This window comes from Symsagittifera roscoffensis, chromosome 5 (genome assembly GCF_963678635.1).
Source record: "Symsagittifera roscoffensis chromosome 5, txSymRosc1.1, whole genome shotgun sequence".
Taxonomy (NCBI): Eukaryota; Metazoa; Xenacoelomorpha; order Acoela; family Convolutidae; genus Symsagittifera; species Symsagittifera roscoffensis.
The window spans coordinates 6,809,933-6,837,474 of NC_087066.1; the positions used below are offsets into that span (position 1 = coordinate 6,809,933).

The window sequence follows — 27,542 nt, forward strand, 5'->3', positions numbered from 1 at the left end:
AACCAACTGAAAATGAAAAAGTCAGAAATCAGAACACCCGAATTAACAAGAGCGGGAAACTACTCAAGAAAAAGGCAGGAAATTGCTGTTCGCAATTTCTCGATACGAAATATCAAGAGAGTAGAGCTGTCTTATCCCGAAAACAGGAGAAAACAACATTGACTTGAGGAAGGATCACTATTCGAATGGAATAGTGTGGACCTTCAACGGAATAGAGGACTACTCGAGTGTCCTAATGGTCCAAACGAAAACTTCAATTCTTGAGACAGAACTTACTTTCGTTATTGAAACTAATTGGCCTTAAAACTTATTTAGTTATATTAGTTAATTCTCAAGCTGCTCATCTTTAACTCACTCCTCATACTCAAGTGCGTCGATATGTAAGTTCCAATTTAAATTTCTCGAGTGCATTTTATGATAGTTATGTTGAGATAAGGCGAGTTTTAGGTTGATCCATCTGAAATGGATCAAAGTTCCACTGTCCAATAAAAAGTAACTAAGCGGATGGTTCCGACCCGGTTTTTAATGGCGTTCATGTATTTTGGGTATTCCGAGACCTAAGTATGGGGACGTTTCTATTTCTAGAGTGGGGGGGTATTTTGGTAGTGGCCTTTAAGCTGTAATGGGTTCCAGTCTCATGTCGCAAGCGAACCGAATTGGCTCCGACCGTTCTTGAGGCGGAAAAACACAAGAGATAGTGTCCCTGACTCTTGAGCCAATGGTTATAGGGCCTATTTTTCTTAAGCCTCATATGTGACTAAAGTAGGCGACTGTTACAAACACAACTTTTGCAGTTAGTCATGGATGTGCAATCTAATTCGAATAAGGAAGCTACCAGTCTCCCGCCTCCTAATTATATATGTTATAATTGCGGCAAAGGTGGACACTGGATTAATTTTTGCACCGAAGAACATTCGAAGAAAACAATTCAGTTAGTTTATTTTTCATATACTCTCAGCCCCCCTAAAATGTACGAGCTGAGACTATCAAGCAATATTACTCAGTTGAGTGAAAGTTTGTTTCTCGAAAAAGTTTCTGTAATAATTATATAGTCATTTTGAATCATTATTGTCATAGGACTGCACGTAAACCAACTGGAATTCCATCAAAAGAATTAGTTACGGCAACTAAGGACACACCTGGTGCAATGCTTCTTAATGGTGAATGGGTTGTTTCGAAGCTTCATTTGTAAGTAGCTTAGGCAATCGTGTACTTTTTCGTCTTCTTTTTTTATCGCGAAGTTTTTTTTGACACTTTTCGTTAACCGAAGTATCAATATGCAGGAATAAGTTTTTATTTTGAATCAACCTTGTGTGTATCTCAAAAGTTGAATGAAGTTATGTACTTTGTTCTAGATGTCCTAATAAGAAAAGAGTTCAGACAGTTCTTACCTTGAAAGATCGAATATTACTGTTAATTGATGATGACTTTTACAGTTGTTGAATGAGAAGCAGTAAAACGCGAGTGGCCGAAAAGGCTGGTTCATGGTACACAAAAGAGGGGCCTAAATTGAAGAATGAGTTGAATTCATGGCTCGAGAATGCCCATAAAACGTGCAATCAGAACCATAGTGGCGGGTCTGATCCGCGACGCGCTGGGGGGAATAATCAGAGACTGAAGGCAATAATATCACCGCACGCGGGATACGTGTACTGCGGCGTAACAGCTGCTTTCGGCTTTAGTCAAATCAATGCCGAAGAAGTTGACAGAGTTTTCATTCTCGGACCATCCCATAGAATGTACTTGGAAGACTGTGCTTTGACTGGACATCAGTTCTATGCGACACCTGTCGGCGACTTACATATAGACACTGAGACTGTTGCTCAATTAAGAAATACCGGACATTTCAGCGAGATGTCGAGTAAAGTAGATAGGGAAGAACACTCGATTGAAATGCAACTACCGTTTTTGGCGCATGTGCTGAATAGTGCCGGAGAGGGTCATTTGGAACGGGTGAAAATAGTGCCTATTTTGGTTGGTGCTCTGAAAGAAGACCGGGAGCGATTCTACGGTCAGGTGCTCGCCCCTTTTTTGCTGCAGCCGAGGACAATCTTCATCATATCATCCGATTTCTGTCACTGGGGCGATAGATTTAGCTACACTCCGTACCCTGACAAAAACGAGGGACTTCCCATATACCAATCAATCGAGCGACTGGACAGGGAAGGAATGAGTATAATCGAGTCCATTAATATGAGTAATTTTTCCAAGTACATTCAACGAACTAAGAACACAATATGTGGAAGACATCCCATTGCCGTTCTCTTGGCAGCGGTCGAAGAGCTGAAAAGCAAACACCTAAATGGAACGAAAGTAGACATTCGGTTCCTCCATTACTCGCAATCTGGACCTGTGAAGAAATCGCACGACAGCTCAGTTAGCTACGCGGCTGCTAAATTGACATTCACGGGCTGATCTTCAATTTAATGAGAGTTTAATAGTTTGCCATGTATCTTTTGAGACTGTAGCTTATTTAAACCATTTTCGACGTCCCCTATATGTTTTTCGCTATGCATAAGTTTGCTTCAGTAATTTAATTTTTCTAGAAAATTTTTGCAAATGAGCTCAAAATGCGTATTGTTTTTCGAAGCTTGAAAATATATTACGGCGACGAAAAAGTACATTTGTTTTGCAAAATTGAGCTGTGAGTTATAAAATATAGTTTTCGTTTTTAGACAAGCGCAAAAAGAAAGCAGTGAAGCTGCAAAGAACCCTTTCAAAAATGGTAAGCGTTTTTAAACTAGCTTTCATCATTTATTCGCAAAGATTTCAAAAAGTAGTAAATATAAAAAAACTGAAATGATAAATTAATTTGTTCCTCAGGGCTATGGATGATGATCAAAATGCGTCTTAAAAAGTAGTTGAGATTTCTCGAAATTCATTCTTGCCTCTCGCTCAGTAAAGTACTCAAAAATTCAAGCGCGCTTGCTGCAAGTAATGATTTTTTTTTAAAAATGCGAGTAACCATTCAATGGGTTATAAAATTTTCAAGGCAAAACTTCTTAGTCAATTTCTGAAGTGCTCCTCTTCAGGGGCGGATCTAGGATTTTCTCGAGGGGGGAGGCGGATTTTCAAAACATTTTCAAAAATTTTGACTTTTTTTAGGTCGACCAAATTGATTAGGTCGACCTAAAGCACACTAGAAAGACTCTGTTTTTGCCAAATTTTTTTGCTCCGCATGCAAATTTTTGAAAAAAAAAAACAGTTCAAAAAGCCGTTTTTGGGCACTTTTTGAAAAATTTTGGCGCACGCTCCCCCTCAAAAAATAGTATATATTGGCGCCTTTAGAAAAATTTTAGAGTCCGTCGGCCAAAAATGGATTTCTTAAAAAGTACCAAAGGGGGGGACCTTTTGGGTCGGCAGGTAGTCGAACCCCCCACCCCCTAAATCCGCCCCTGCTCCTCTTATTCCAGCTGCAGATCAGATCTGCTGCAAATTTAATTTTTTTTTCTCAAGTTCAACAGGTCACTGTAAACACCAGGCTGTGATAATGCAGAATACAGCTTATAACACAGCTTGTCATTAGCGAGTGTAAAAGGACCGTATCTAAAAAATTTGAAGGCGCAACTACCGTTAGTTTTAATTACTTATGCGATTAGATTGAGTATTGTAATCGGGTATTTTTCCTGTAAATATTTTATCAAACAGGATTTCTTCCCATACGGGAACTCTTTTTAAATGACACTGAATGTTTAATCCCCACTCTTATTGGTGACATCCTCAAATTCTTGAAAAACCAAATCCGATTATTTAATTTCCAAAAACAGCGTTTTCTGTGTCTTACAGTGATACTAAAAAATGATCAGTTTACTTTTTTCTGGATAAATGTGGATTGTTTTGGTTCAATTGTTTTCAATGTTTTGTCCAGTTTAGTTTCGATTTGACAATTTCAATTAGCAGTAGCAGACGCTATTTGCTGTTCTTTACAGCTCATTCATTGTTACAAGGTAAATACCTCGAAAGCAAATAGGAATATCCTCTAATCCACACAGTGGCGTATTAGAGGTTTATACATTTATTTATTTGTATTCACTACATCAATTAATCACAGACCTTAAGTCAAATTCCTAATTTAGCCCAAGTAAGAAGGTCTAGGAAATTAGACGACTAGAAAATTTGACGACCGTAAAAAACGGAATTTAGACGACGACTCTCTGTTACGATGATAAGAACTGGGTCAACAAAACTTTTTTGAATAGAATGAAGTAAGCAAGAACAAAAGGAGTAAATGCTCACAGAACTGATCAAAATTTTTATTTTAAGTTAATTAATTTTAAGCTTTCAATCGAAAAAATATATTACCTTTTAAAAATGCTTAAATTATAGAGCTGTGACATTAATAACCTGACGTGTGGTTGGACAACCAGTATTTACTCTGCCAAAAGTTAATTTAAGTCGGTAAACAATTTTCACGCAAGTTATCGTCTAACTTCCGTTATTTTTTGATCGTCTATTTTGCTTGTCTAATTTCCTAAACCCTCAGGAAAGGATAGCACGAAAGTCAGAAACAGGCTTCTTGAACACTACCGTGAAAATTGTTAAAATAACAAAAATTAAATAGAGGCAGTCATTTCAAAGCCATAAAAAACAAGTATGTTCATTTATGTAAAGAAACAGGCTCGTTGAATGCTACCCTGAAAATTGTTTAAAAATAAATTAAACAGAGGCAGTCATTTCAAAGCCATAAAAAGCAAATATATGGGTTGAGAAATTAGACGATAAGCAAATTAGAAGGAGGTACTTAAAAGGAAATAAAGAGAAAATAGACGGAAGTGAGAGAGTAAAATTGTTTACAGACAAATTGCGTGCGAAAAATAAAATTGTTTGCAGACAACAGTTAAATTTCGGTGGCCAAAAATTTTACAAGTAAATGATGAATAATTTATTCAATTCAAAACTCTCCTGTAATATTCGGATTTGACATTTTATGTTCATTTAAGCTAACTTTTTTGATAGGTATTGACATTTTATGTTCTTTTTGTATTTGTGAAACTTGACTCTTAAGAAGAAATTTTGTTGGCCCTTTCCTTTGCATAGCTTTTTCGTCAGAAATGCCAGATTTGTAAAAAACATAAATTTCGTCTAATTTCGTTTTTGTAGCATGCGTCTAATTTGCTTATCGTCTAATTTCCTAGGCCCCGGAATGCATATTCACATAAATGCACATATTTGCTGGGGCCTAGGAAATTAGACGATAAGCAAATTAGACGGATGCTACAAAAACGAAATTTAATTTTTTTTTACAGATCTGACATTTTAGACGAAAAAGCTATGCAAAGGAAAGGGCCAACAAAATTTTTTCTTAAGAGTCAGGTTTCACAAATACAGAAAGAACATAAAATGTCAATACCTATCAAAAAAATTAGTTCACAGAAAGAGTTGTCGAAAGAGTTGCTAGCAGTAGCAATGTTGTTTGATTCTTATTATTGCTGTTTATTGGGGGTCGGCGTTAGTTCTGTCGGTAAACATTAAAACATTAAATTTAGTTTTTTGCCAATTTTTTTTCGAAATTATGACTGGCTTCCGGGCGTTGTCAAATCCGCGTGAGTTAATGTGCATTTTTCTCTATTTGGTTTTTCGATCAATTTTTTCAGTCAAATAATTTTTTGTCATGTAAGTGTTTTCTTGCTTTTTTGAAACATTGAGTTTTGAGGCTAAAATTATTTAGTTTAGAAAGCTTTAAGTGATATCAAAAAATGTTATCCTTACCTCAAATTTCGAGAATTTATTCTTTTAAATGTCTTTTTGTAATTTTTATTGCTTTTTTTTTTTCTGATAAACAGGTTGTAGATTTAGAGCCGTGCATAGTTTTAGTATTTTCCATTCACTTTGGGGCATTTTAATTTCAGTTGGTTTTAAGAAGAATTGAAATAGGTGCAGTTGTTTCAGCTGCATGGTTTCTGGTTAGTTTATTCCCGTCTTAGTTTGTTTGTACTTAGTCTACAACTTCGAGTCTTAGCTTAAGATATATTTTGGATCTGTTATAAATATGTATAGGTGATGGCACTATTATATATTTTTTTTATTTATCCCTGAAGTTCTTTAAAATAATTACACAAGCATAGGTTGAATTATAGTATGAATTTTTTTTTCCAACGTAAGTCGCAAATATTGTTTCGATGCCATTGTTGCGAAAAAATGTGTTCATTTTGAAAGTGTTCATTTTGATCCAGCTATTAAGTATAGCCCATGCTAAGGATATTAATTCAGACTAATATATTACAAATAGCATTTTAGCTTCAAAGCATCATGGATCTGTAGAGTAGAGGTAGAGAAGGAGACCAGCAGCAAAAAAAGAGAGTTTGAACCTGGGCAGGGTCGGATGTTCTTAATGAACTTTTTCGTATACTAGTTAAAATGCGTCTGCTTTATAAATTGAGGCATTTTAGTTGGTAATTTCTTTTTTTTTTCAAATTTACTGCTAATGCGTCAATAGTGGCTTCCGTCACGAAGCAATTATGAAGACTCATAATTGGCGTGCGTCGCTTATAAAATTTTGTAGATTCAAAATTTTACTCATTCAGTTTTTCCCAGTAGCGTTATTGGTCATATTTTTGGTTGTGTCTGCGAAGTGCAACTTCGCCTGTGTAAAAATGTGTTTTTTTTTCAAACCATTGTAACGTGCTTGGCACAGTTATTAGCACGGATGACTGGTGAGCAGTAAGCGAGGGTTCTAATCCGGGTGGGAAATTAGAAGAGTGGTTTGACATTAAAAAGATGCAATTATGAGTAGGAAAAAAAAGTCTCGGCCTAATGTGTGCCTGCTTATTTTCGGTCGGCTCAGTTGCCATATCACAGATTTTTGTTGCGCTGTTTTATCTTGATTTACTCCTGTTGTTTAAAAATTTACTACTTTCCTGACTCTGTATTTTTTCCTTAGGTTGTTTTTGTTCTGGCTTAAGTTTGATCAGCTTCGTCAACTTGTTATGTTTTTAATCAAAGCTTAATTGTTCATAATTTTTTCATGGCAACAATTTGTCAAGTTCGTTTTTTTTTCCGGGTCAACCTGTTGAGGTATTGTCGGATAATTTTGTTCAGACATTTTTGAAAAATGAAAGTTTTTATCGACTGTGTCTCACTTTTTGTCAGTTAGTTTACTATGCTATATGTGTGCTGTATGGAAAGTGGGGCGAAGCTTCGCTTCGCCTGTGAATTGTTTTTTTCCCGCTTTTTATAAGACAGATATTTTACATTTCTGAGATCTATATCCTTAAATTAGCTGTATTCATTTTGATAGGTCTAGTGTTTTCGACATTTTCGATTTTCATCTTGTTTTGTATCGCGAATACCGCGAAGCTCAGCTTCGTCTCTGCGTCAAATTTTACTGAGATGTTCGGGTTTTTGATTCATTTCTGGTTGAAAATCCATCTCGAATAGTTTATTGATTTTTCGTTGTATTTTAGTTATGCTATTCTTATTTTTACCTTTTTTTAACTTCCAATTTGCTGCATCGTAACGGATGAGAAGCTCCGCTTTGCCTCTGTGTTAAGATTGACTAAACTGTTAACAGCAATTTCTGCAAACTTCAAATCAACCTCGCCGGCCCTCGATAACAAATTGAATAAAAGTTCTTATCTAAAATTAAAACAAACGCTTTCTATTTCCACTTGCTATCAGCTTAGTGTATTATTACGAACTTTTTTTTCTGAACTAACTCGCAAAGAAAAGTGTTCACCTTTTTGGAATTTTCGCTGTAGCATTTTAAATTTTCACTGTAGCATTTTAAATTCTCCTTTATTTCTGGCTAGTGTTTGGGGCCTATTTCTTATAGTAATTTCTAGGTTAAAATTTCTAATTTCTAAAATTAAAACAAACGCTTTCTATTTCCACTTGCTATCAGCTTAGTGTATTATTACGAACTTTTTTTCTGAACTAACTCGCAAAGAAAAGTGTTCACCTTTTTGGAATTTTCACTGTAGCATTTTAAATTTTCACTGTAGCATTTTAAATTCTCTCCTTTATTTCTGGCTAGTGTTTGGGGCCTATTTCTTGTAGTAATTTCTAGGTCGCAGGTTCGAATCTCAGAGATAGCCGAATTTTTAAAAATTCGAGGCTTAGTTCTAATTTTTATTATCGCATTTTATAGAGATACTTTTTGTGGTGTTTTCACAAGGTTTGCGAAGCGAGGCGTCGCCTCTGTATGAGACTTTAAATTTTTTTTCAGGCTTCAGTTGAAATTCCGCCAGCTTAGTATCTAACAAATTAGGCAGATTTTTTGGAGGTTGAGGGCTGTTTTAATTTTTTGTGATTTAAGGTGCTTGTTCTTCGAAGATATTTTTGTTACATTTTGTTCGAAAATCTTTCAAACTTAGTGGTATTGTGTTTTCGAAAATCTACCTCATTTTTTTAATAAGTTTCCACTTTGGTTTGTTTCTAACGTTAGTGAGTCAAAATAATCAGATCAGTTGAAAGCGATTTGCCTGCATAAGCTTAGAGTTTCTACGGGAAGAAGTTTCTTGGTTCGAAGTTTGTTGCGTCCAAAACTAGTAATGTACATACTCAGAAGAGTTGGAACATCTAAATGTATCAATTAAGCTTTATTCCCAATAATTCAAGTTTTTCTATCATTTTTCTTACGCACGCAGTTAAGATCTTCTTACGTAGATAGATTTTCTCTGTCAGTTTGAGTGTTGAGTAATCTTACTGCTTCAACCACGATCTGTCTGCACTTCGAATATTTTTGGATTTTTGTGGCCAAGTCAAAAAGTGGTTTCTGTATTTTGGTTTTTGTGTCAGCTTTTATTAAGTGTCTTGATATCTGTGGTTTTTGCGTCAGTTTTTTTGAAGTGTCTTGATATCTGTTGTTTTTTTGTGTTTTGGATTTTCGAGATAATTTTTCAAGACTTCACATAGTGCGCCTGAATTGACTAAGTTGTTGGAATTTTTTTGTTAATGCAAATTTGTCATTTTTTAGCTTTTGCTCAAATTTCTTTGTCGTCTTGCTCGATGAATCAAATTGAAGCATTTGAAGTGTTTGGGCCTATTGCTGCTTTTTAAGTATAGGTATTCTTTTTTTTCTTCAATTTTCCGAATATTTTCATTTCAAGGATGTGCCTCGAAATGCGGCCGTTGTTTGCACAATATCTTTCTGATTATATCTATTATATCACGATTTTTTTCTGATTATATCTATTATGTTATTCTGTAGTGCTTGCTCCAAAAATTTCAAATTAATTTCGATTCAGATTTTGGAAAATTGTCGTTCTTACTTTAAAAAAAATACTAACGACAATTTTCCAAAATCTGAATCGTAATTAATTTGACAATTTTGGAACAGGTTTTCAAGAAAAAGTTAATTCACCCTCAGTTTTCTTTTTCGACTTCTTTTGTTTCAAATTCCATTCAAGTTCACTTGCGAAAAAGGAGGCAAACTGTACCCGCCTATTACGAAAGCGTAAATAACGCAAAAAAACTTGAGCAGTTTCTTGTTTTGGAAAGAATTTAAGTATAAGATTGCCCAATGGAATATATAATTATCAATATGTGCATTTTGTCTAATGAACATAGTTCGCAAAAAGTGTCAATTATAAAAGCTGTCTGAATTTAAAGGAAAGTATAAAGAAATTTCTTGGCTAGTTGTGATGGATTGAAATATTAGAAAAGAATAGCTCAGAAATCATTTTTGAAAACCTTACTATGATCAAACTGAATGTGCGTTATATGCAATCCACTGCTTAGAATAAATCTGAAAATGTAGACCGGTTTTTTCAAATTGTGACAGTTTTTTCAAATTGATTTGGAGTCCGAATCACGATTGACGGGGTTTTAATGTGGTATGTATTGTGAACATATTTGTCATTTATCCTTGTTAGTTTATTTTGAGTGCAAAAGCCCGAGGAAATAGTTCCCTTCTACTCCTAGAAGAGGGTCGATCAGATCGAACAGTAAAAGCTAATGTAAGATGATCAATATCTAGTTCCAAATCTCGAACACTTCGCTTATCTTTTGCCTCAGTTCTCAAAACGTGAGTCTTTACAGTTTGTTCATGTTATGTCGAGCGGCGACTCACAAAGTGAGTACTTGGCGAAGTACGAATTAATTCTGGTAGGAAAAACAGTTGCTTCATTAGTAGCTGCAGACACTTTACTCCAACATGGAATTAACTCATTCGTTATCGTGAATGACAAAACCGACGAACTTTATTCCAAGACAGAACATGTTGTAATTGACCTCCAGAAACACGTGTTAAGTGCCACCCACCTGCCCGAGGAATTAAACCAAAGTGAAAGTCACGTGCCAAATGAAATCGTTTTGACAGATACTTGGAAAGGGTTCGGTACTCCTGGTTATGGAAGGTTTGTATCCAGTCATTACTGGGCTGATTATAAATTCTGGTTAACGGTAGACTACAATGACGTGATTAGAAAGATATCAGATTTAGCCCAAAACTTGCCGAATGCTCAGAATATCTTACAACTTCATATCACGGATTCAAAATATTTGTGTGATCTAGATCGAATAACAGTGTCGGATTTCTTGGAAAGCGAATGTAGATTCAAAAACACCATTTCTGTGTTGTCGGCCTTAATTGAGGCTTTCACGCGAAGTGATTCAATAAGCACATCTATGTTATGGTTTTTGTGGTGTGTGAAATTAAGCGGAGGATGGAAGGCTCTTGCAAATATATCTCAAATTTGTTTATCAAATGACGAATTTATTGAACATCTTATGAAGAAACTTGGCGATATAAAAGTTCTGGATGCTTTGAAGTATATTGATCTTAATGAAAATGGTAAAAGTGGAGATAGTGTTGAAGTTTCTGTAGACGGCAAAACCTCGTTTGTTGCTGAGAAAGTTCTGAACTTTTTGCCTTTTTCGCCGAGAGTTAGTTCGAATTCAGACTCGCGAATGGTGAAAATGCTGAAGGAGCTGATGTCAAATTCGCCAAAAGTTAACTTAACCAAAGATAGCCATCTGTTGACTCTGAACAAGTCCTGGATTCTTGGAGGATCTTCGGGTCATTTCTGGAATGTTGGAAGTTACGAAACCAGGGTGTTTAATTGTCCAAATGATCAAATTTTTGCGACAATTCATGGATCAGTTGCGCTGAGATACTTGGCTAGTAAATACAGCAGGGTGAAACATTCTCCGGATTTTATGATCGGATACAGCGTCACGTGTCCGAAACAGCTGATCTCAAACTTGCCATCTCTGAATCAGCTCTTCAAGTCCAAATGCATTTACACAATTAGTCCGTTACTAGCTTCAGAGTTTCCTTGCTCGCTAGAAGGAGAGCTGTTGCAACTAAAGACTGTTTTCAGAAGAATTTTCCCCTCTTCGAAAATGTCTAAAAGTTGGAGTACAGAAGTATCCACTAGTCCAGAATCGAGTGCTGAAAGTGACACAATAGTGGGAATCAATATTGATGACTTGTTTAAATGGCTTCCAAGTATTGGGTCAGTGTACATGGCTCTAACAGTGTACTTTGGCTACTGTTGTTATAAACAGTTTTCGGATGAAGCTTACGAGATTATCTCTTTATTGTATCTCTATTATCGCTTTGATACAATGAGAGACAGATGGTTCGAACCGAAGACTACCAGGTTCCAAAAGTTCATTACATTCATGCAGTGGAAGCGTTCCAAGTAGAAGTACTGAATTCTACGAACTTAAAAACCAGAACGCTGACTAATAAAGAATTAATTGAGTATTATTTGGTGTTTTCTTGGTAATATACTAATTTAAAAAAGTCATTTGAATATGATTGTTTTTCTCGCAGTTTCAGCTTCTAAAGTAAACATGAGAGCTGATGTCCTTTTTTGTAAATTGAGCATAAGATAATTCTTACATTTCAAAGATTGTCTCGTATTGCTGCGCAATAATGTCCAATTTCAAAATTTCAACCGAGTTTTGAAAAATAACCGATGTAAATAATTTTTGGTTCAATAAATTGGTTTTTGGTTAAACTAGTTAAGCAAACCAGTTTTTAAATCAATAATTACTTAAATGGCTGGATTGGACATAACTATTGCTGACAAAAGCTCTGAAGTTCCATTGTTCCGGCTTTCGAAGAAAGAGAAATATATATGCTTGGGTATTTTTTTATTCAGACCGATTTCAAAAAGTCTATTAGCTCACTTGGGAATCGATCTCTGGATGGAGGTTTTTGGACCAGCCGTTCACCAATATATTATCCTGCCTCTACGGTCACTTTGAAACGACTTTTCTAAACTGCTTCTTTTATACTTTGATGCTGAAAGTGTAACGCGAATTATTTAAACATGGCAAAATATCCCGCACTACAATTTTGTTCCAAATTGAATTGAGGCAGGCAAATTGGTCTTATTGTTCCGACTTTCGAAAAAAAGTAAGGAATATATAAGCCTTGGGTGATTTTTTTTATTCGGACCACTTATCCAAAAGATGTCCCTCGGGGGATCGATCCAAGGATCATCGTGGTCCCAGAAGGGTCGCGCTCACCACTAGACTTTCGTGACCTACAGATTGCTGTGAAATGCTCAGTAATAGTCTTACATTCACGCGTGGCAAATCGGTCTTATTAATTCTGTGCACGATTCTTGATATTCAGCTTAAAATTCATAGTTTGTCAAAATTTCATTAACCAAAAACTATTCGAGACCTGTTTGTAGAGTCGGAACATTCAGGGCTTTGCCCTAATACGAGCAGTTTTGTTAATTCCATATATGACTCAGGCTATTATTTATAGTTTGTCAATATTTTGTTTACCAAAATGTATTTGAGACCAGTTGAACGGAAGTCGGAAAATTCAGGGCGTTAATGAAGGAACAAAAATGTCTTGCATGTAGATCGTATGATTTTGTTTTTTTTGGCTTGAAAATGGTCAGAAAAATTTAACTTTCAAATTTGGCGTCTTTTGATCTTCGAAGTTTTTTTTAGTCTCGATCGAATCCATTTACTACATGGAGGGCAACATACGCTCTCTAATAAAAAATACATCAAATGGCCCTTGATTTAAGTTTCAAAGTAGTTTTGAGAGTAGTTTCAAAGTAGATCTTTTCATCTTTTTTAACTATTGATGTGTTTTTACACTTACGATCATTAAGGGTTTTGTTTTGGTAAAAATTGGGTTTCCCTTGACTAAGAATATCGATGAACGTAGTGAAGTCTTTTATACAGGTTCTGATGATTTTTTTCAGAAAAAGTCTGAAAGTTTGCTTACGCTGAGTTTTAATTTCTTTTTTATTTCCTTCAATTGTCTTTGTTAAAAGGAAGTTAAACTCCACTATTGAACAGTTAACTTTTAAGGTCACGAAAAAGGTGATTGGCTTCTAATTTTGAATGAGGAATAATTGTTAGATTTCCCAGCTGGATGGAAAATAACAATTGATCCAGTTCTTTCTAGCAGTCATGAAGAGTTCTTGAAATTCAAAGGTCTTTAATGTGATATGTTTTTTTTCAAAATTCGAAAGCTGAAAAGGGTTCAAAAGTTTCAATCATTTTTTTTTGGTTTGGCTTCTACCAATTGTCTGTTTGCTATGTTTCACATGACTGGATAAAAGTACAACTATGTACCGATAAATCTGTATCTGTCTATCTTTCATGTTTTCTATGCTTTCATCTTTTCATCGTTATGTCATTGGATTTGTAGTTTTATGATAAGTGTAAGTTTCAATGAACGACGGGAATTTTCCATCATTTATGGAAAATTCTTAAATTTTGTTAACACTTAAATTCATTTTTGGGTGGTTTAAATTTTTTTCTTAATTAAAAAAAATTATCCTCTGTTCCAGTTTTCTCTACTCGGATTAAATCAATAAAGTGCCAATCATAGAGGATTCTGTAAATACAAAAAGCTTAAATTTTACGTACGTTGAATTGCACTTTGGTTCCTTCTGCAACTCTTCCTTCTGCAACTTTTTTCTGGTTCATCTGGAGTTCATGTGATAGTTAATGCAACAGCAGACCCCAGAAAGTCTAGTTAAATGTGGCCAACCTGCAATTTTAATTTTAATTTTTCGGCCTACTATGAAGTATTATACAAAATCATTAAATTAATTTAATCACCCTTGTTCAGTGTATCAGATATATTATTCTTAAAATATATGCGCTTCATTGCTCAGCTGTTAAATATCTGGGAAATTTCCTACAATCTGTACGCAGATGACACTCAACTGTACTTACTCTTTGAAGTAGAAAATATTGTTGATGCAATCGGCCATGCAAAAGAAATAAGGATCAAGATACAATAAAAGGTGGAAAATTCTTGGAATTTGACTCACTGAAAATAGAAATTATCATTTTTGCCTCATACAGTAGAGTTGATTCGCTGCATAAGATTGTAGTAATCCCGCGAAAACTCGAGGTTGCTTTTTCAGCGCTGACGAAACGTTTATGGGTGCGCAAGTTAACCTGGTCATCAAAAGTGGCAATTATCATTTTAATTCGGAACTTTTTCTGAAAACTTTGCGCGGATATTTGTTCAGGCCCTTATATATCTCCTATCGTCTAGGTTTGTACAATAATGTGTCATATGACATTCAAAATTATCAATAAGTTCGCTTTTCAAAAGTGCAAAATTGATGTGTAAGACTGATTCATAATCTGTCAGCTCGGAGTAGTGTTTCTGAATTTTTGAATCTCCATTGGCTTCGTGTGAAAAACAGAACTATCTTGCAAATTTGTCTCGTGTTCTGGAAACTTCTGAATAATGTTGCACCTTCATATCAGCGGAATTTGTTGAACATAACAGATAGCTGTCTTCGTTCTGAAACTCAGAGAGAACTGATGACGCCCAATTTCTACTATTACTCTATTGCTTGCTGCCGCTTTTTCAGTTAGCGGGCCGATGTTATTCAATGAACTTCCCATCACTCTCAGAAAGTTCTCATCTCTGGCATTTTCAAGAAGAAACGAAGTATCACCTTTTCAAAAAACTGCTTTTTGTACTTCATAAGTCTTAACTCTTATTTTACTTTAACGAAGTAGATTTCACATGTGAAGTTTTTTTCGATAAGCTAGGTTGTTGCAACCGGGTACTAGAATTTTTTCCCATAAAGAACTTATTTCACAAGATTTTGCATATGAAAATGGAACACATGTTCAACTTGCTTCATAATAAATAAAAAATAAATCGACCATCCAGTGCATCCTGCTTAGAGGCAGCTTATCTGTTTGAGACGACAAAGGCTTAATTCTCTGTTTTTGTCGACTCTATTCTCGTAACACGGAATCTTTTTGAAGCTCAGCTTTCTTCTTAAGTTATAAATGCAGTTTCTAAAGCCCCATCGATGAAGTAATTGGGTTTAAGTGTTTCGGTTTTTGTTTCATTTTTTGGAATTTTCAAAATATTTTTTGAGTCTTTAGCTCCGGTAATTAATATACATGGAGTTATTACGCATGCGATTATCATGCTCGCTATACGCACTCGTTATCAAGGAGGAACATAGAATTTTTCTTCATTTCTTAAGTCTGCCTTTTCGCCAACCAACAGAAATATTTTAGGCATGTCTGCATTTCAAAACCCTTTTCTTTTCATTGCTTTTTCTTTTAGTTGGTTTTGAATTTTTTATTCCGTTACGGTATAATTTCCGTTTTTTCGTGTTTTGTTTGTTCAAAAACAAAGAGAAATTATGTCTCGGGTTTTTCTTGATAATCATCGTTTTTCTTCAAGTTCTTATGCACGAGAATAGTCATAAGTAGATAATTTCAACTGAGATATCAACTGTTTGTGTTTTTGGCTTTTGGTTTTGAAATCATTATGTTTTTTTGTAATCGGCATTTTGGTTTTTCAAATTGATACTTTTTTTTGTTTTCGATTTTTTTTTCATTTCACCAATTTAGCGATGATACAACTTTTGTGCTTGAGATTGTTTTTCTCTTGTACTGGTTATCGTGTTTGGCAAAACTTTGCTGAGTTCATTTTTTCAAATATTTTTTTTGATTGAAGATTTTTCAATATTCTTTGAAGTTGTTTTGTCTGATCATTTTCTTCTTAGTCTCGAGAAAGCAATCATCAGAACTTAGAGTGTAATCTGGTCGATATTTTTGTATCTTGTTTGAATTTTTTTTGATAGGAAGTCCCCATTTTGGCTAGTTTTTAGTAGCTATTCTTGCGATGATTTCGTTTTTTGTTATTATAAATTGTTTGAGAAGTTTTCGTTGTTTCCGTAGATTTAGTATGCTTAGTATCGACTGTTTTTTCTACTTATGATCACCCTGGTCTGTACTTGATTTAAATTGTTTTCATTATCATATTTCCCAGTGAAATGAAAATTTTACTCAGTACATTTGGTCGGTTTTATGAAAAAGTATCAAGCATAAAGATTCCTAGTGTTTAAAGGGCTTTAAGGTGATGTGTTTTTTCTTCGAAATTCCAAAGTAATTTTTCTCCATGCCTCGATTTAATTGACACTTTTCTAACCCTCTGTGGGATATGTTTTGCTGTAACAAGTGTTTAAATGTTTTAGAACACAGTTAGGCTTTTTTCCACTTTCAAACAAAGCAGTTTAAGTAAATTTTGCAAATCTGATTTTTTGATAAGTATTTTTTATTCTTTCATTCAAAAAGTTTGTCGGCTCTTTTTTAGGTCAACTGAGCTCCCGGAAAACACATTTCAGACCCAATTTTGCATGCAAATTTTTTGGAAAATCAAGCTTTTGGAAAAAGGCAGTTTTGGCCTTGTTTTTGCAGGTTTCAGACCAAAAAAATGGCATTTTAGTCGGAGCCCTTACACCTCAAAGATGGTAATTATAGACGCCAGAGGAGTTTTCAGAAATTATTAAGATCGGTTGGTCCAAAATGGATGTCGAAATCAGTACAAAAGGGAACCCTTTGGGTGGTGGAGGACTCAATTGTTTGAGAAGAAAGTCTTGTCCGCCCTTGCCTATGACAAAGCATTCGAGCTCATTTTTGCTAATTTTTGGAGTTAAAAGAAAACAAGGTTTCCATGTCACGTCATTCTTACCACAGGTGGTTGTGGGTCGAAAGTTATGTAGCGCATAACCCTTTCTATTTTTGATAACGCTTCTCTTTTTTTTTTTAGAAAAATTAGAAGTTAAATACCAAATTTTTAAGTTTCGCTTCTACGAAAAAACATGAGTCAAAATGTTTTCTTTATCTGACATTAATGAATAACTTGTAGTCAAAAATGTTTTCTGTATCTGACATTAGAAATGATTACTTCTGTTATCTTACCCAGTGGTGATCCGTCATGATTTTTGAAAAGAACATGTCTCCCACTCTAAAAGTTCCTCGACATGTTGTTCTCAACAAAAAAGTCAAGATGATTTCCAACTAAATTTGAAATTACAGATGCTACCTCAGATAGACCTTGTCGATGATGATAGCATTTACGTATCATACTTGCTTAAGTTGTTGAGTGAAATAAATATATTGTGATCAAGAAAGAAAGATGTTGAATCAAAATCACAGAGCCTTAAAAAGCTGATATTTCAGTTAGTTTCTCTACAATTGGTCAAAAACTTAATAACTTTGTACCCAGCTCAGAATCAAGCATTCATTTAAGAGCGTTCTTTGTGTTGGTTCATATATATTTTTTTTTCATGAACTTGTTGATGTCCTAAATCAGCTAAACATTCTACAGGAATTGACTGCGCGAGTCATTTGTTTTTTTTTAGTGGAAATTGTTGACACTTTGCTTTTGCTCACAAAGCTACGTTTCTGATTAGTCTGTTTGATTTTTGAAAAAATTTAATGCCCAGGAAGTTTTAATCTACTTAGCAATCTCAAACTTTTTAGCGATTCTTATGCAGCTAATTCAGCAAATTAAATCGTTTTTTTTTATTAATCAGAATGCGTGAAAATTCGAATTCTCAAAAACCAGAAACCTCTCCATTGCAAATTCTGTTAGATTAATTGTTTAAAATTAAATACTTGAACGACAGTAAAAACTGATTTTAGGCGAGGAAATTCTGCAGTTGATGTTAAAGTGGGTGATATTGTGTTAGATATCGACTCTTTTTGGCGAGCAGTACGCCACAATCTGTACATTACAATGCTCCCTTACATTTCATGATAATTATAGATAAGTTTTAACTTTTATGCATTTTTTCCAGTATTCGGCATGAACAATGGCCACAATGGGGTGGGGGTTGATGAAGTTATGGACAGTAGCAGTGGCAATCAGCAGACGAGGAGTGGGGGAGGGGTGTTGTACCCCATGTCATTTTCCCAACCACTAGTGACTCTGTACCCGCTGAGTAACTACACGTTCGGAACCAAAGAGCCATTGTTTGAAAGGGATACAAACATTTCACAGAGGTAACGAAAAAAAAACAGTTCGTTTGTTGAGGCGGAACACTAAGTAATTCTCTTCTGATCAAGTGTTGTCCAATTTTTCAGCTGATTTGTTGGTTAAATGTAAATGTGAGTTTCCGAAGAGCTCAATGTAGGTGAGAGACTGTTTGGTTATTAAAATAAGAAACGTTCATAGATTCATGTTACAAAAAACGATTTTTTGCTTTAAAAAACACATTGATCGATTGCTGTTGAAGAAGCAATCTATAAAGATAATAAGTTCCTCTTCGTTAAATTAAGAGGACTTAGAAAAAGAAAAGCGAAGCGCATTCAAATAAGACTTCGCCTACGAGGCTACAACCTCACCTCTCTCAATACTCTTGGAGTCTCAGCAGGCTGCTCAAACGGGTCATATTTTGGTCACTTATCTGGCTGCTTATCTGGCTGCTTCAGGGAATCTTGACAATTGTATTGTTTTGTAAAATCTAGTTGAAGAGCTGCAGGATAAGCAAGCAAAGCTGGAGGTGTATTAAAATGCCGTTGTTGAACATTCTGATGCAATTTCTGCAAGTTTGATAACTAAGTTGTTCTGAGAGAAAAGTTGTTTTTTAGCGACTTAGAAGCCAAAACTGCTAGTTCGCCAAAAATGCTAGGTCCGTTTTTTCTCTGATCAATTTGAACATCCTGAGTCGCAAACTATAAGCCTTATGAGGGCAATTATTTGAAAATATCTCACCTAAATTTTTCGGTCCGCCCAGATCCGTATGCCTTGAAGAAGGCTTCACAGCCGTAGAAAACCAGCTGCTCAACAACTGTGATACACAGTTGCTTTGAGACATAAATGCTCACGGTACAGCCCCAAATGAATTCTAGAAGATGACCGAGGGGCAAACTACGCCGATGGACGATCAGCATCTCTCTAGTTCCCATTAAATACTGAAGAACTAAACCACCTTGCCTACTACTCATACAGCCTCCTCAACTGACATAGCATTCGCAATCACTATCACTAGAAACCATTCGAACCACTCTTATCTCTCAACACTTTCCCATAATTATATCAATTGACTGTAATTTCTCATCTGCTAGCAACTAACAAGAATTTACAAATTCTGATGCAGCAGATTCGGGGAGTTTCGCTAAAAGAATAGACGAGAAGTTATATTATCGAAAGCGATCCATATGATGTCAGAAAAAGCGCGAAAGTCATTAGCGAAGCCCTATCGGAGGCATCAACTGAAAGCAGCGTTACTGATATCTCTTTGGCCGCAGAACTCAAACCACTGGAAAGCCCAAGCCAAAAAAGGCAAAGAAGCTTTGTGCAAAAAGCCTCTGTAGGAAATATCTTGGCCAAATGAAGGAAACAATGTCATAACGGCACAAAGCAATGATCAAAACGATTCTTGAATAAGCCGCCCTTACAAAGTACAAAGTAACAAGCAACTGACATAGCATTCGCAATCACTATCACTAGAAACCATTCGAACCACTCTTATCTCTCAACACTTTCCCATAATTATATCAATTGACTGTAATTTCTCATCTGCTAGCAACTAACAAGAATTTACAAATTCTGATGCAGCAGATTCGGGGAGTTTCGCTAAAAGAATAGACGAGAAGTTATATTATCGAAAGCGATCCATATGATGTCAGAAAAAGCGCGAAAGTCATTAGCGAAGCCCTATCGGAGGCATCAACTGAAAGCAGCGTTACTGATATCTCTTTGGCCGCAGAACTCAAACCACTGGAAAGCCCAAGCCAAAAAAGGCAAAGAAGCTTTGTGCAAAAAGCCTCTGTAGGAAATATCTTGGCCAAATGAAGGAAACAATGTCATAACGGCACAAAGCAATGATCAAAACGATTCTTGAATAAGCCGCCCTTACAAAGTACAAAGTAACAAGCAACTGACATAGCATTCGCAATCACTATCACTAGAAACCATTCGAACCACTCTTATCTCTCAACACTTTCCCATAATTATATCAATTGACTGTAATTTCTCATCTGCTAGCAACTAACAAGAATTTACAAATTCTGATGCAGCAGATTCGGGGAGTTTCGCTAAAAGAATAGACGAGAAGTTATATTATCGAAAGCGATCCATATGATGTCAGAAAAAGCGCGAAAGTCATTAGCGAAGCCCTATCGGAGGCATCAACTGAAAGCAGCGTTACTAATATCTCTTTGGCCGCAGAACTCAAACCACTGGAAAGCCCAAGCCAAAAAAGGCAAAGAAGCTTTGTGCAAAAAGCCTCTGTAGGAAATATCTTGGCCAAATGAAGGAAACAATGTCATAACGGCACAAAGCAATGATCAAAACGATTCTTGAATAAGCCGCCCTTACAAAGTAACATGCGGCAAGCGCATATTACATCCAATACTTAGAAACTATACCAAACGCAGCCCTCCAAACTCTCACCGGATAATCAGTTGTCAAAAATTGACCACCTTCACACCGAACCATCACAATGCGCTCGCGGTTTTAAGAGTCGATGAACATAGTTCAGACTCTTATATAGGTCCCGATAGTTTTTTTAGGAAAAGTCTTAAGTTTCTTTAAAAAAGTTACTTTTTTGGGGTTTCACTTTTGATTTCTTTTCAAGTTGAGCTCGTTTCCTTTGTTAAAAGGAAGGTAAACTCCACTATCGATCAGCAAAAGTGTAAAAGTCACGAAAAACTTTAATGACTTCTAGTTTCGAAGGTGAAATTTAGTTTTCAAATTTTCCAGCGAAATAATAGTTTTACTTATTGATCAAGTTGCCATGGGTTGTTTCTATCAAAAGTGCGTATCATGAATTGTTCTGAAATTGAAAGAGTTTTTTCTGTTAACTTGCATTCACTGACTCTTTTCCAACTGTCTGTTGGCTATGTTTCTTGCTGCCACTTGAAAAGCTCTTCCATGTGAAAATTAAATCCACAAAGGGATACAAATACACACGGAACACCCAATCAAGCAGCAAACAGGTTTCTAATTAAACCCAAAAGCAAAACGAATATTGCTTAGCACAAAAACAGTCAATAACTCGTATAAGTTCTGCCAAAAATAGCTTGAGTTAAGTAATTGAGCAATTCATACAATTTTCATGCAAATCGAATGATTAAATAAGCAATTTCTGTCTGCGGAATAAAAAATGATCTGTGATGCTTGAATTTTATATCCGGATGAATTATTGGGCTTCTCATCTTCTCAACTATACAGAAAAATACCACATCAGAACCATAGGCTCTTTTCCACTCACCTATATCACTTTTCGAATTTTTATTTTTACTTGCGACGAACTTTAGTGTAATAGTACGACTCTTATTTTTTTATGCTATTTTTTATGCTTATTCTAGCCTAAGTCGCAAATATTGGTGCCTTTCTTGGGGCACCTTTACAGCTTTTTGATAGCATGTGCTCTGACGTTCGATAAGTAATAAGTTGACACATTTGATGCATTTTTTCATTGTTCAAATGATCCGAAAAAAGCTATTTGATTCAAATATCAGTACAATAATAAAAACTCGATTTCAGAAGATTTCCAACTCAATATATTTTGCATTTTTTTTGAAATGCTTAGTTTATATATAGTTTGGCCTGGTGATTTCGTATTTATTACCTGCAAAGTTACGTGGGTGCCTTCAGTTTGTTAGATTTCAAATTATCACATGCCAAATTGAGTCTTTTTGTATTTGGTGCCACTTTTGCAGCATTTATTGGCAATTTATTAGGATATGTAGCTGCTTTATTTGTGACTAGTATTTGTTGGTTGATAAGCGTCCGTGGCCGAGCGAGCAGGGCGTGAGACTCCTAATCTTAAGGTTGCTGGTTGGAATCCGATACGAAGCAAAGTTTTGCTAATTCGAGGCTCAGTTCTGTTTTTTCTTTATTCACATTATAAAGCTGCTTTATATTAAAAAGTGTTTTCGCTAGTGTTTGCGAAGCACAACTTCGTCTCTGTGTTTCATAGTTGTTATACCTGTTATTGCGGGTAATTGCTCGATGTTAGGTTTGTAGAAAAATTTTGTTCATATAAGATATTTTTGCCATCATGATAAATTTCATTACAATGTTTCAAAAACTGAAATATCTACTGTGAGGCGAAGTGGAAAAGAGCCGAATCATTTCCTAAAATAAAGAAAATGGCGTTAAAGTTCTTGCCGAATGAAATTCTTCTTATAAAATTCTTCTTATAAAAAGGTTAATTAAGATATGTGATGATTTAATTGCAAGAGCTCGCCAAACGATTCGTTGCACTCACGTGTGAATTTCGAACCGGCAACCATATGACTATATTTTGATGTGCTTCGGCTCAACTCCCGCCTTACTAAATTGGGCTTTGCTTCCGTGGGGTAGGTAGATCGATGTTATCCATTTTGCCGTAGCCATTCCCACCTTGAGGAGGCGGATGACACTGGAACCCTTCCAACCGTGACCGAAGTGGGATTCGAACCCACGACCTTTGTGTTGGGTAGCCAACTTCACTGCCACTTGCACCTAAATGACCTTGTTGTATCTCGTGTGTTTTGTGTTGTAGGTTCCAGCGCATGCGGGAGGAGTACGAGGTGACTGGGATGCGCAGAAGTGTCGAGGGGGTGCTACTTGTTCACGAACACAACCTGCCCCATGTACTACTGCTGCAGATAGGCAAGTCCCATAAAATAGTACAGGGATGTAATTTTTCAGGGGTGATTAAATTGTTTCATATTCGAACATATTTTAAAAACTTAATCGTAGACGAAGATGCCTCTTTTCAAGTTTCCCCACCCCTCTCGTAAAATTACGAAGTAAGGTTGCTGGAAAATTGTTCAAGCTGTGATTTAAACTTAAGAAATGTTGTTCGAATTTGTTCACTCTGTTAAAATCGAGATGGCAGTGAGATTTAAAAGAGCCACAAAGGATATAAGGTTCATATTTAGGGTGTATAAAGATCTTTCGGATATAATTTTGACGCTTTGAACAAAATTGATTTTAATATACTATTGTATGGAACTTTTTTCTTAATTATGTTTTCATGAGTAATATAAATAAATAGCCAGTTATCCAATTCAACCCAAACTTGTTTATACCCTGAATTGGAACCTTCTTTTTTGTTCGTTATGATTGGATTTTTTTTTTACATTTGAGCATTACAAACTTAACTAATAGAGCTGAAGTTAAGAAGGGGGTTTGTTCACACGGTCTGTTACGATTCTTGGTTTTACTCAAAATCAAAAGATGGTACATATTATTATTGAACGTCTACCATTTTTGTTCTAAAAGGTCAACATGTTTTATAGTATTTTGTTTTTTGACAGGAGCGTCTTTCTTCAAACTGCCAGGCGGAGAAGTGAAGTCGAATGAGACGCCAATCGAAGCCCTCCGTCGTCTACTGAACGACATCCTGGGCAAGCCATCGAACGAACAGGGCCAGGGGGATCCAACGCCAGAAGGCGACGACTCCTCCTCGCCTCCCCCCTCCAGTTGGGTGATCCAGCAGTTGTTGTCCCAGTGGTGGAGACCCAACTTCGAACCCCCTCAGTACCCCTACATTCCAGCGCATATCACCAGACCCAAGGTAAATGCGAGGGGGTGACATACCTACTTCTGCCATCTTCTCCATCACGTGACAATTCACAACCGAGCCGCAAGTGCCGAAAAAAATGTCGATAACTTGAAACTAGACTGAAACTAAATCGAAATCTGAAGTCTAGCAATTTGGATAGCTCTTGCGAGACCAATTGCTTGCTGTACTAGGCTGCCCCTTTAACTCGTTTCAAGATTCATTTGTTAAAGAGCCAATTTTTTTCTCGAAAATAATTTTTTTCACATGATGACTGAAATTGGTAGTCATCTCCATCTGAGCTTTTGTAAACAAACCGACAATTTTTGAGCATGTCTGCATTTCAAATGCCCGTTCTTTTCGAAATTAGTTTGAATTTTGGCAATTTCAGTCTATCCGTTTTTGTTCCGACTTTAGTAACGAAAGTAACGGAATAATTGTGCTCGGGGTTGGTTTTTTTTTCTTCAGACAAATTTCGACTTTTTACCTAGCCATTTTTGACGGAACTTTTTTACATCATTCGAAAGCTATTGTTGTCCTAAGCTTAAATTCGAAAAGATATTCTACCTGTGATCTTTTTTTGGTAAAGTTATGGGGGTTTAAAGATTGCCATTTTGGCCAAATTGGGACAATTAACGCTCGATATATTTTGCGCTGTTAACGCGTAAGCGGAGATTTAATCTGTCTTAGAGTTGTTCCAAATTGGTCGAAAGAAGCTTATTTGCCATAATTGATTTGCTACCAGTGGGGAAATTTATCACTTTGTACTTTAAATGGCGTGTGGGGGATGATTTTCAGAAAAACTCAAGTTTTATAATAAAAAAAAACTTCATTTTATTTCATTACTTTTAATTTTTCGATGTTATCACTGCTCCATAGACTTTAAAGGCAGTCGGAGCATTCAGGGTTTCGCCCTGATACGAGCAGCCTTGTTTGTTTTTGTTTTCTTTTTATTCGGCCTAAAAGTCTTGGGTGTATAATATATCAGCTTAGCGGCGTCTTTTTGAGTCGTTTGAGGAGTTAAAATTGTTTTTATTGAAATGTTTTAAGGGGGATTTAAACGCTTTTTTGAGCTTTCAATTTTTTTATAATAAAAAACAATTTGTTTTTCTGTGCCATTCAAGAATTGTTGGCGTTGTTACTGGTTTGTAAGGTGTTTCGATGTTAATTTATTTTTCAAAAACTTTTTTCAGAGGAATTTTTTCAAGACAAACATAGTTAGGTTACATTTTTTTTCACAAAAATATCAATTTTTTGATATTTGATGTTTTTTTTTCTACGGCTCTCATCCTTTTCTGTCGGATAATTTGTCAAGCTGTGTATGTGATATATCACATATGGTCCACTGCTTTGCTTCCCTTCTGTGTTATAAAGTGGTTTTACTAATACGTTTTTAGACGTTAAAAATTTTTAAGCTGCAAGACAGATCAGTGTATTGACGTATAATGAAAAAATCTTTTAATTGTTAATCGTTTGATCCGAATATCGTATAAAGTAGAATAGTATATTTTGCCTTTTGTATAAAAAACGTTTGACCGTATATCTTGACATCAAAATCCTAACTCATGTTACAGGAACTGCTCTTTAAAATAGCTACAGCAACTAAGGCTTTTTTTATTGTTTTTATTGCTCGATTATATTTTTAATGGAAAAATCTCAGATTGCTATTAGAAAGCATTTTATATCGGACTTGAGCTGCTCCCTATATCGATCAATCTTACAGTAATTGATGAAAGAATTCAAAAATCAGTAGCAAATTATCGGTTTCGTATTGTTTAATTCATCGCATAAGTTTGATCTCTCGTATAATCTTATATCATACAAGGATTTTTCGTGTAATTTGTCGTACATCGTAAAACGTCTACAAAACTCTGCGCCATAATTTTCTTCCACTTTTTTATGATATCTTTTTATCAATTGATGTACTGATTTTACTGTTTGTTCTCAGAACATGCTCATCGCTGGTCTGCAAAATGTATGGCGTTGTCACCTGTAAAACCATAAATAGTTCATTGAAATAATTGTACTCATCTCTTTACCTTTGCAAAAAGCAAGGGTATTGCAATCGGGTATAGACTTTTTCCCGGAAATAACTTTGTTCACAGAATGGCCAAAATTGGAAATCGTAAATGGGTTCAGTTCATAACATTTGGTCTGAAGGTAACGAATGAGCCTGGGATGGCAAAGGGTAATCAATCCGTTTCAAAATAATTGTCGGCTTATTATTGTTTGCTCATGTTTTTTCACCTCAGTTGCCATCTTGTAGAATTTTTTAAAAAAGTTTCTTTTACACAATAATTGCTTTTTGTGTTCTGATTTTACAAACGTTGATTTCGTACATTTTCTTTTTTGCTTTTTGGTCGCTTACAAATTTTTCTGCGCTTATAATTTCGGCCTATTTTTTATCGGCTCAGTGAAATAATTTAGAGTCGTTTCAATGGAAACATTTTTTTTAATGCTCACCTCGGGATCGCGCAAAATGATAAAAATCTTAATAGAACTTATAGTTTTTCATGACAACATTTTTTTCGGCTTTTATTTTCCTTTTTTTCGGTTTTTCAGGTTTCGGCTTTCATTTTATCGGCTTATTGGCTTCGTATTGTGTCTTTCGGCGAGCGAAAAAAGTTTATGTTGGTGTGTGTCAGTGTTTGGGTACTAAGAGCGGGGGGCACTTAATAACTTCTTTTTACTATTATTTTTCGACCTTTTTCAATTTTGCTTTTCTTGGGTTTATTAGGTTTCGAACTGTATTATATCGGCTTAGTGGCTTCATGTTGTTTCTTTAGACGAACAAACAAAGTTTTTTGAGTGTTTTGATGGCGAGGGGGACTTATTAACTTTTCATAAGTTTTAAGTCTTGTTGATTTTTTTGTCGGCTTAGTGGGTTTCCGACAAGGTTTTTTAGCCTAGTTACTGCTGGATACATTATCTTCCGATGCTTATTTCACATTCTATTGTCTTGGTTCGTTTTTGTTTCAAAACTGGCCTTATTCATTTTGATAGGTCTATTTTTCTTGGTTTCGATCGCCAGTGGTGCGAAGCTCAGCTTCTCTGTGTTAAATGTACCCATGGTAACTAAAGAATAACCACCCCTACAAAGAGTTCGTATTCACAGCGCCAAAAATTAAAAACCTATTCACAACGCCGAAAATTATAAAGCTATTCACAACGCTGAAAATTAAGAAGCTATTCACAGCGTAGAAATTTTTATGCTGCAAATTACAAACAATTGGTTAATTAACTGCGGTAAATTTTCGACATCACAGTCTAGTATTCGTTCAAATTCCGGGCTCGTCTGCGGTAAAACTACTTGACCACCTCAGTTTGGTAAAATTTCCGTTTTGTATTTCTGAGAAGTGTATTTAAAACAATCATTTTGCGTTGTGAATAGCTATTAAATTTTCGCCGCTGGGAATAGCGTTATAACTCTCGGCGTGGTGAATATTCGGCTCTGTGGGAATAGATTAAGTATATCCAGTAGTACTAACTCTTTCGTCTTTTCAGGAGCATAAATTCCTCTACCTGGTGCAGATCCCACAGAAGGCGCTGTTCTCTGTGCCCAGGAATTATAAACTGGTGGCAGCTCCTCTGTTCGAACTCTACGACAACTCCCCCGGCTACGGACCCATCATATCCAGCCTGCCAAACGTCCTCTCACGCATGCACTTCAACTACCTCTGACAACCCCAATCACCTCCCTTGTTATTTGAAAAAACGTTCACTAGTCCCATCTCTGTTGTTGTTTTTATAGTTATTCGCTGCAATGTTATAGCCTCGAAGTCGCAATGCGAGAATTTGCCTCCATTTTGGCTTGAAACAGTCGATTATTAATGTTGAATGGTT

General features: G+C 35.7%; 3 protein-coding genes across 5 annotated transcripts in view; all 3 read left to right on the plus strand.

Moving 5' to 3' along the window:
• Positions 1–27,542, plus strand: part of LOC134845584 (uncharacterized) — a 482,353-nt gene that overhangs the window by 27,132 nt on the left and 427,679 nt on the right. The window lies entirely within an intron of this gene.
• On the plus strand, positions 799–27,536 carry LOC134845585 (cleavage and polyadenylation specificity factor subunit 5-like). The gene is made up of 7 exons (XM_063862544.1): positions 799–931; positions 1,078–1,188; positions 2,676–2,725; positions 17,997–18,201; positions 22,695–22,804; positions 23,455–23,714; positions 27,204–27,536. Exons 1-7 carry the CDS (start codon positions 801–803, stop codon positions 27,378–27,380), a joined length of 1,044 nt encoding a protein of 347 aa, XP_063718614.1. The 5' UTR covers positions 799–800; the 3' UTR covers positions 27,381–27,536.
• LOC134845586 (protein MEMO1-like) lies at positions 1,435–2,641 on the plus strand. Its single transcript, XM_063862545.1, has one exon. It carries the CDS (start codon positions 1,444–1,446, stop codon positions 2,413–2,415), a length of 972 nt encoding a protein of 323 aa, XP_063718615.1. The 5' UTR covers positions 1,435–1,443; the 3' UTR covers positions 2,416–2,641.

Bases quoted from the DNA above. Each gene is read 5' to 3' on its own strand.
- LOC134845585 (XM_063862544.1), top strand. From the start codon at position 801: ATGGATGTGCAATCTAATTCGAATAAGGAAGCTACCAGTCTCCCGCCT. The intron at 2,726-17,996 runs GTAAGCGTTTTT...CATTTTTTCCAG, and splicing joins AAAGAACCCTTTCAAAAATG to TATTCGGCATGAACAATGGC. The intron at 22,805-23,454 runs GCAAGTCCCATA...GTTTTTTGACAG, and splicing joins TGTACTACTGCTGCAGATAG to GAGCGTCTTTCTTCAAACTG.
- LOC134845586 (XM_063862545.1), top strand. From the start codon at position 1,444: ATGAGAAGCAGTAAAACGCGAGTGGCCGAAAAGGCTGGTTCATGGTAC.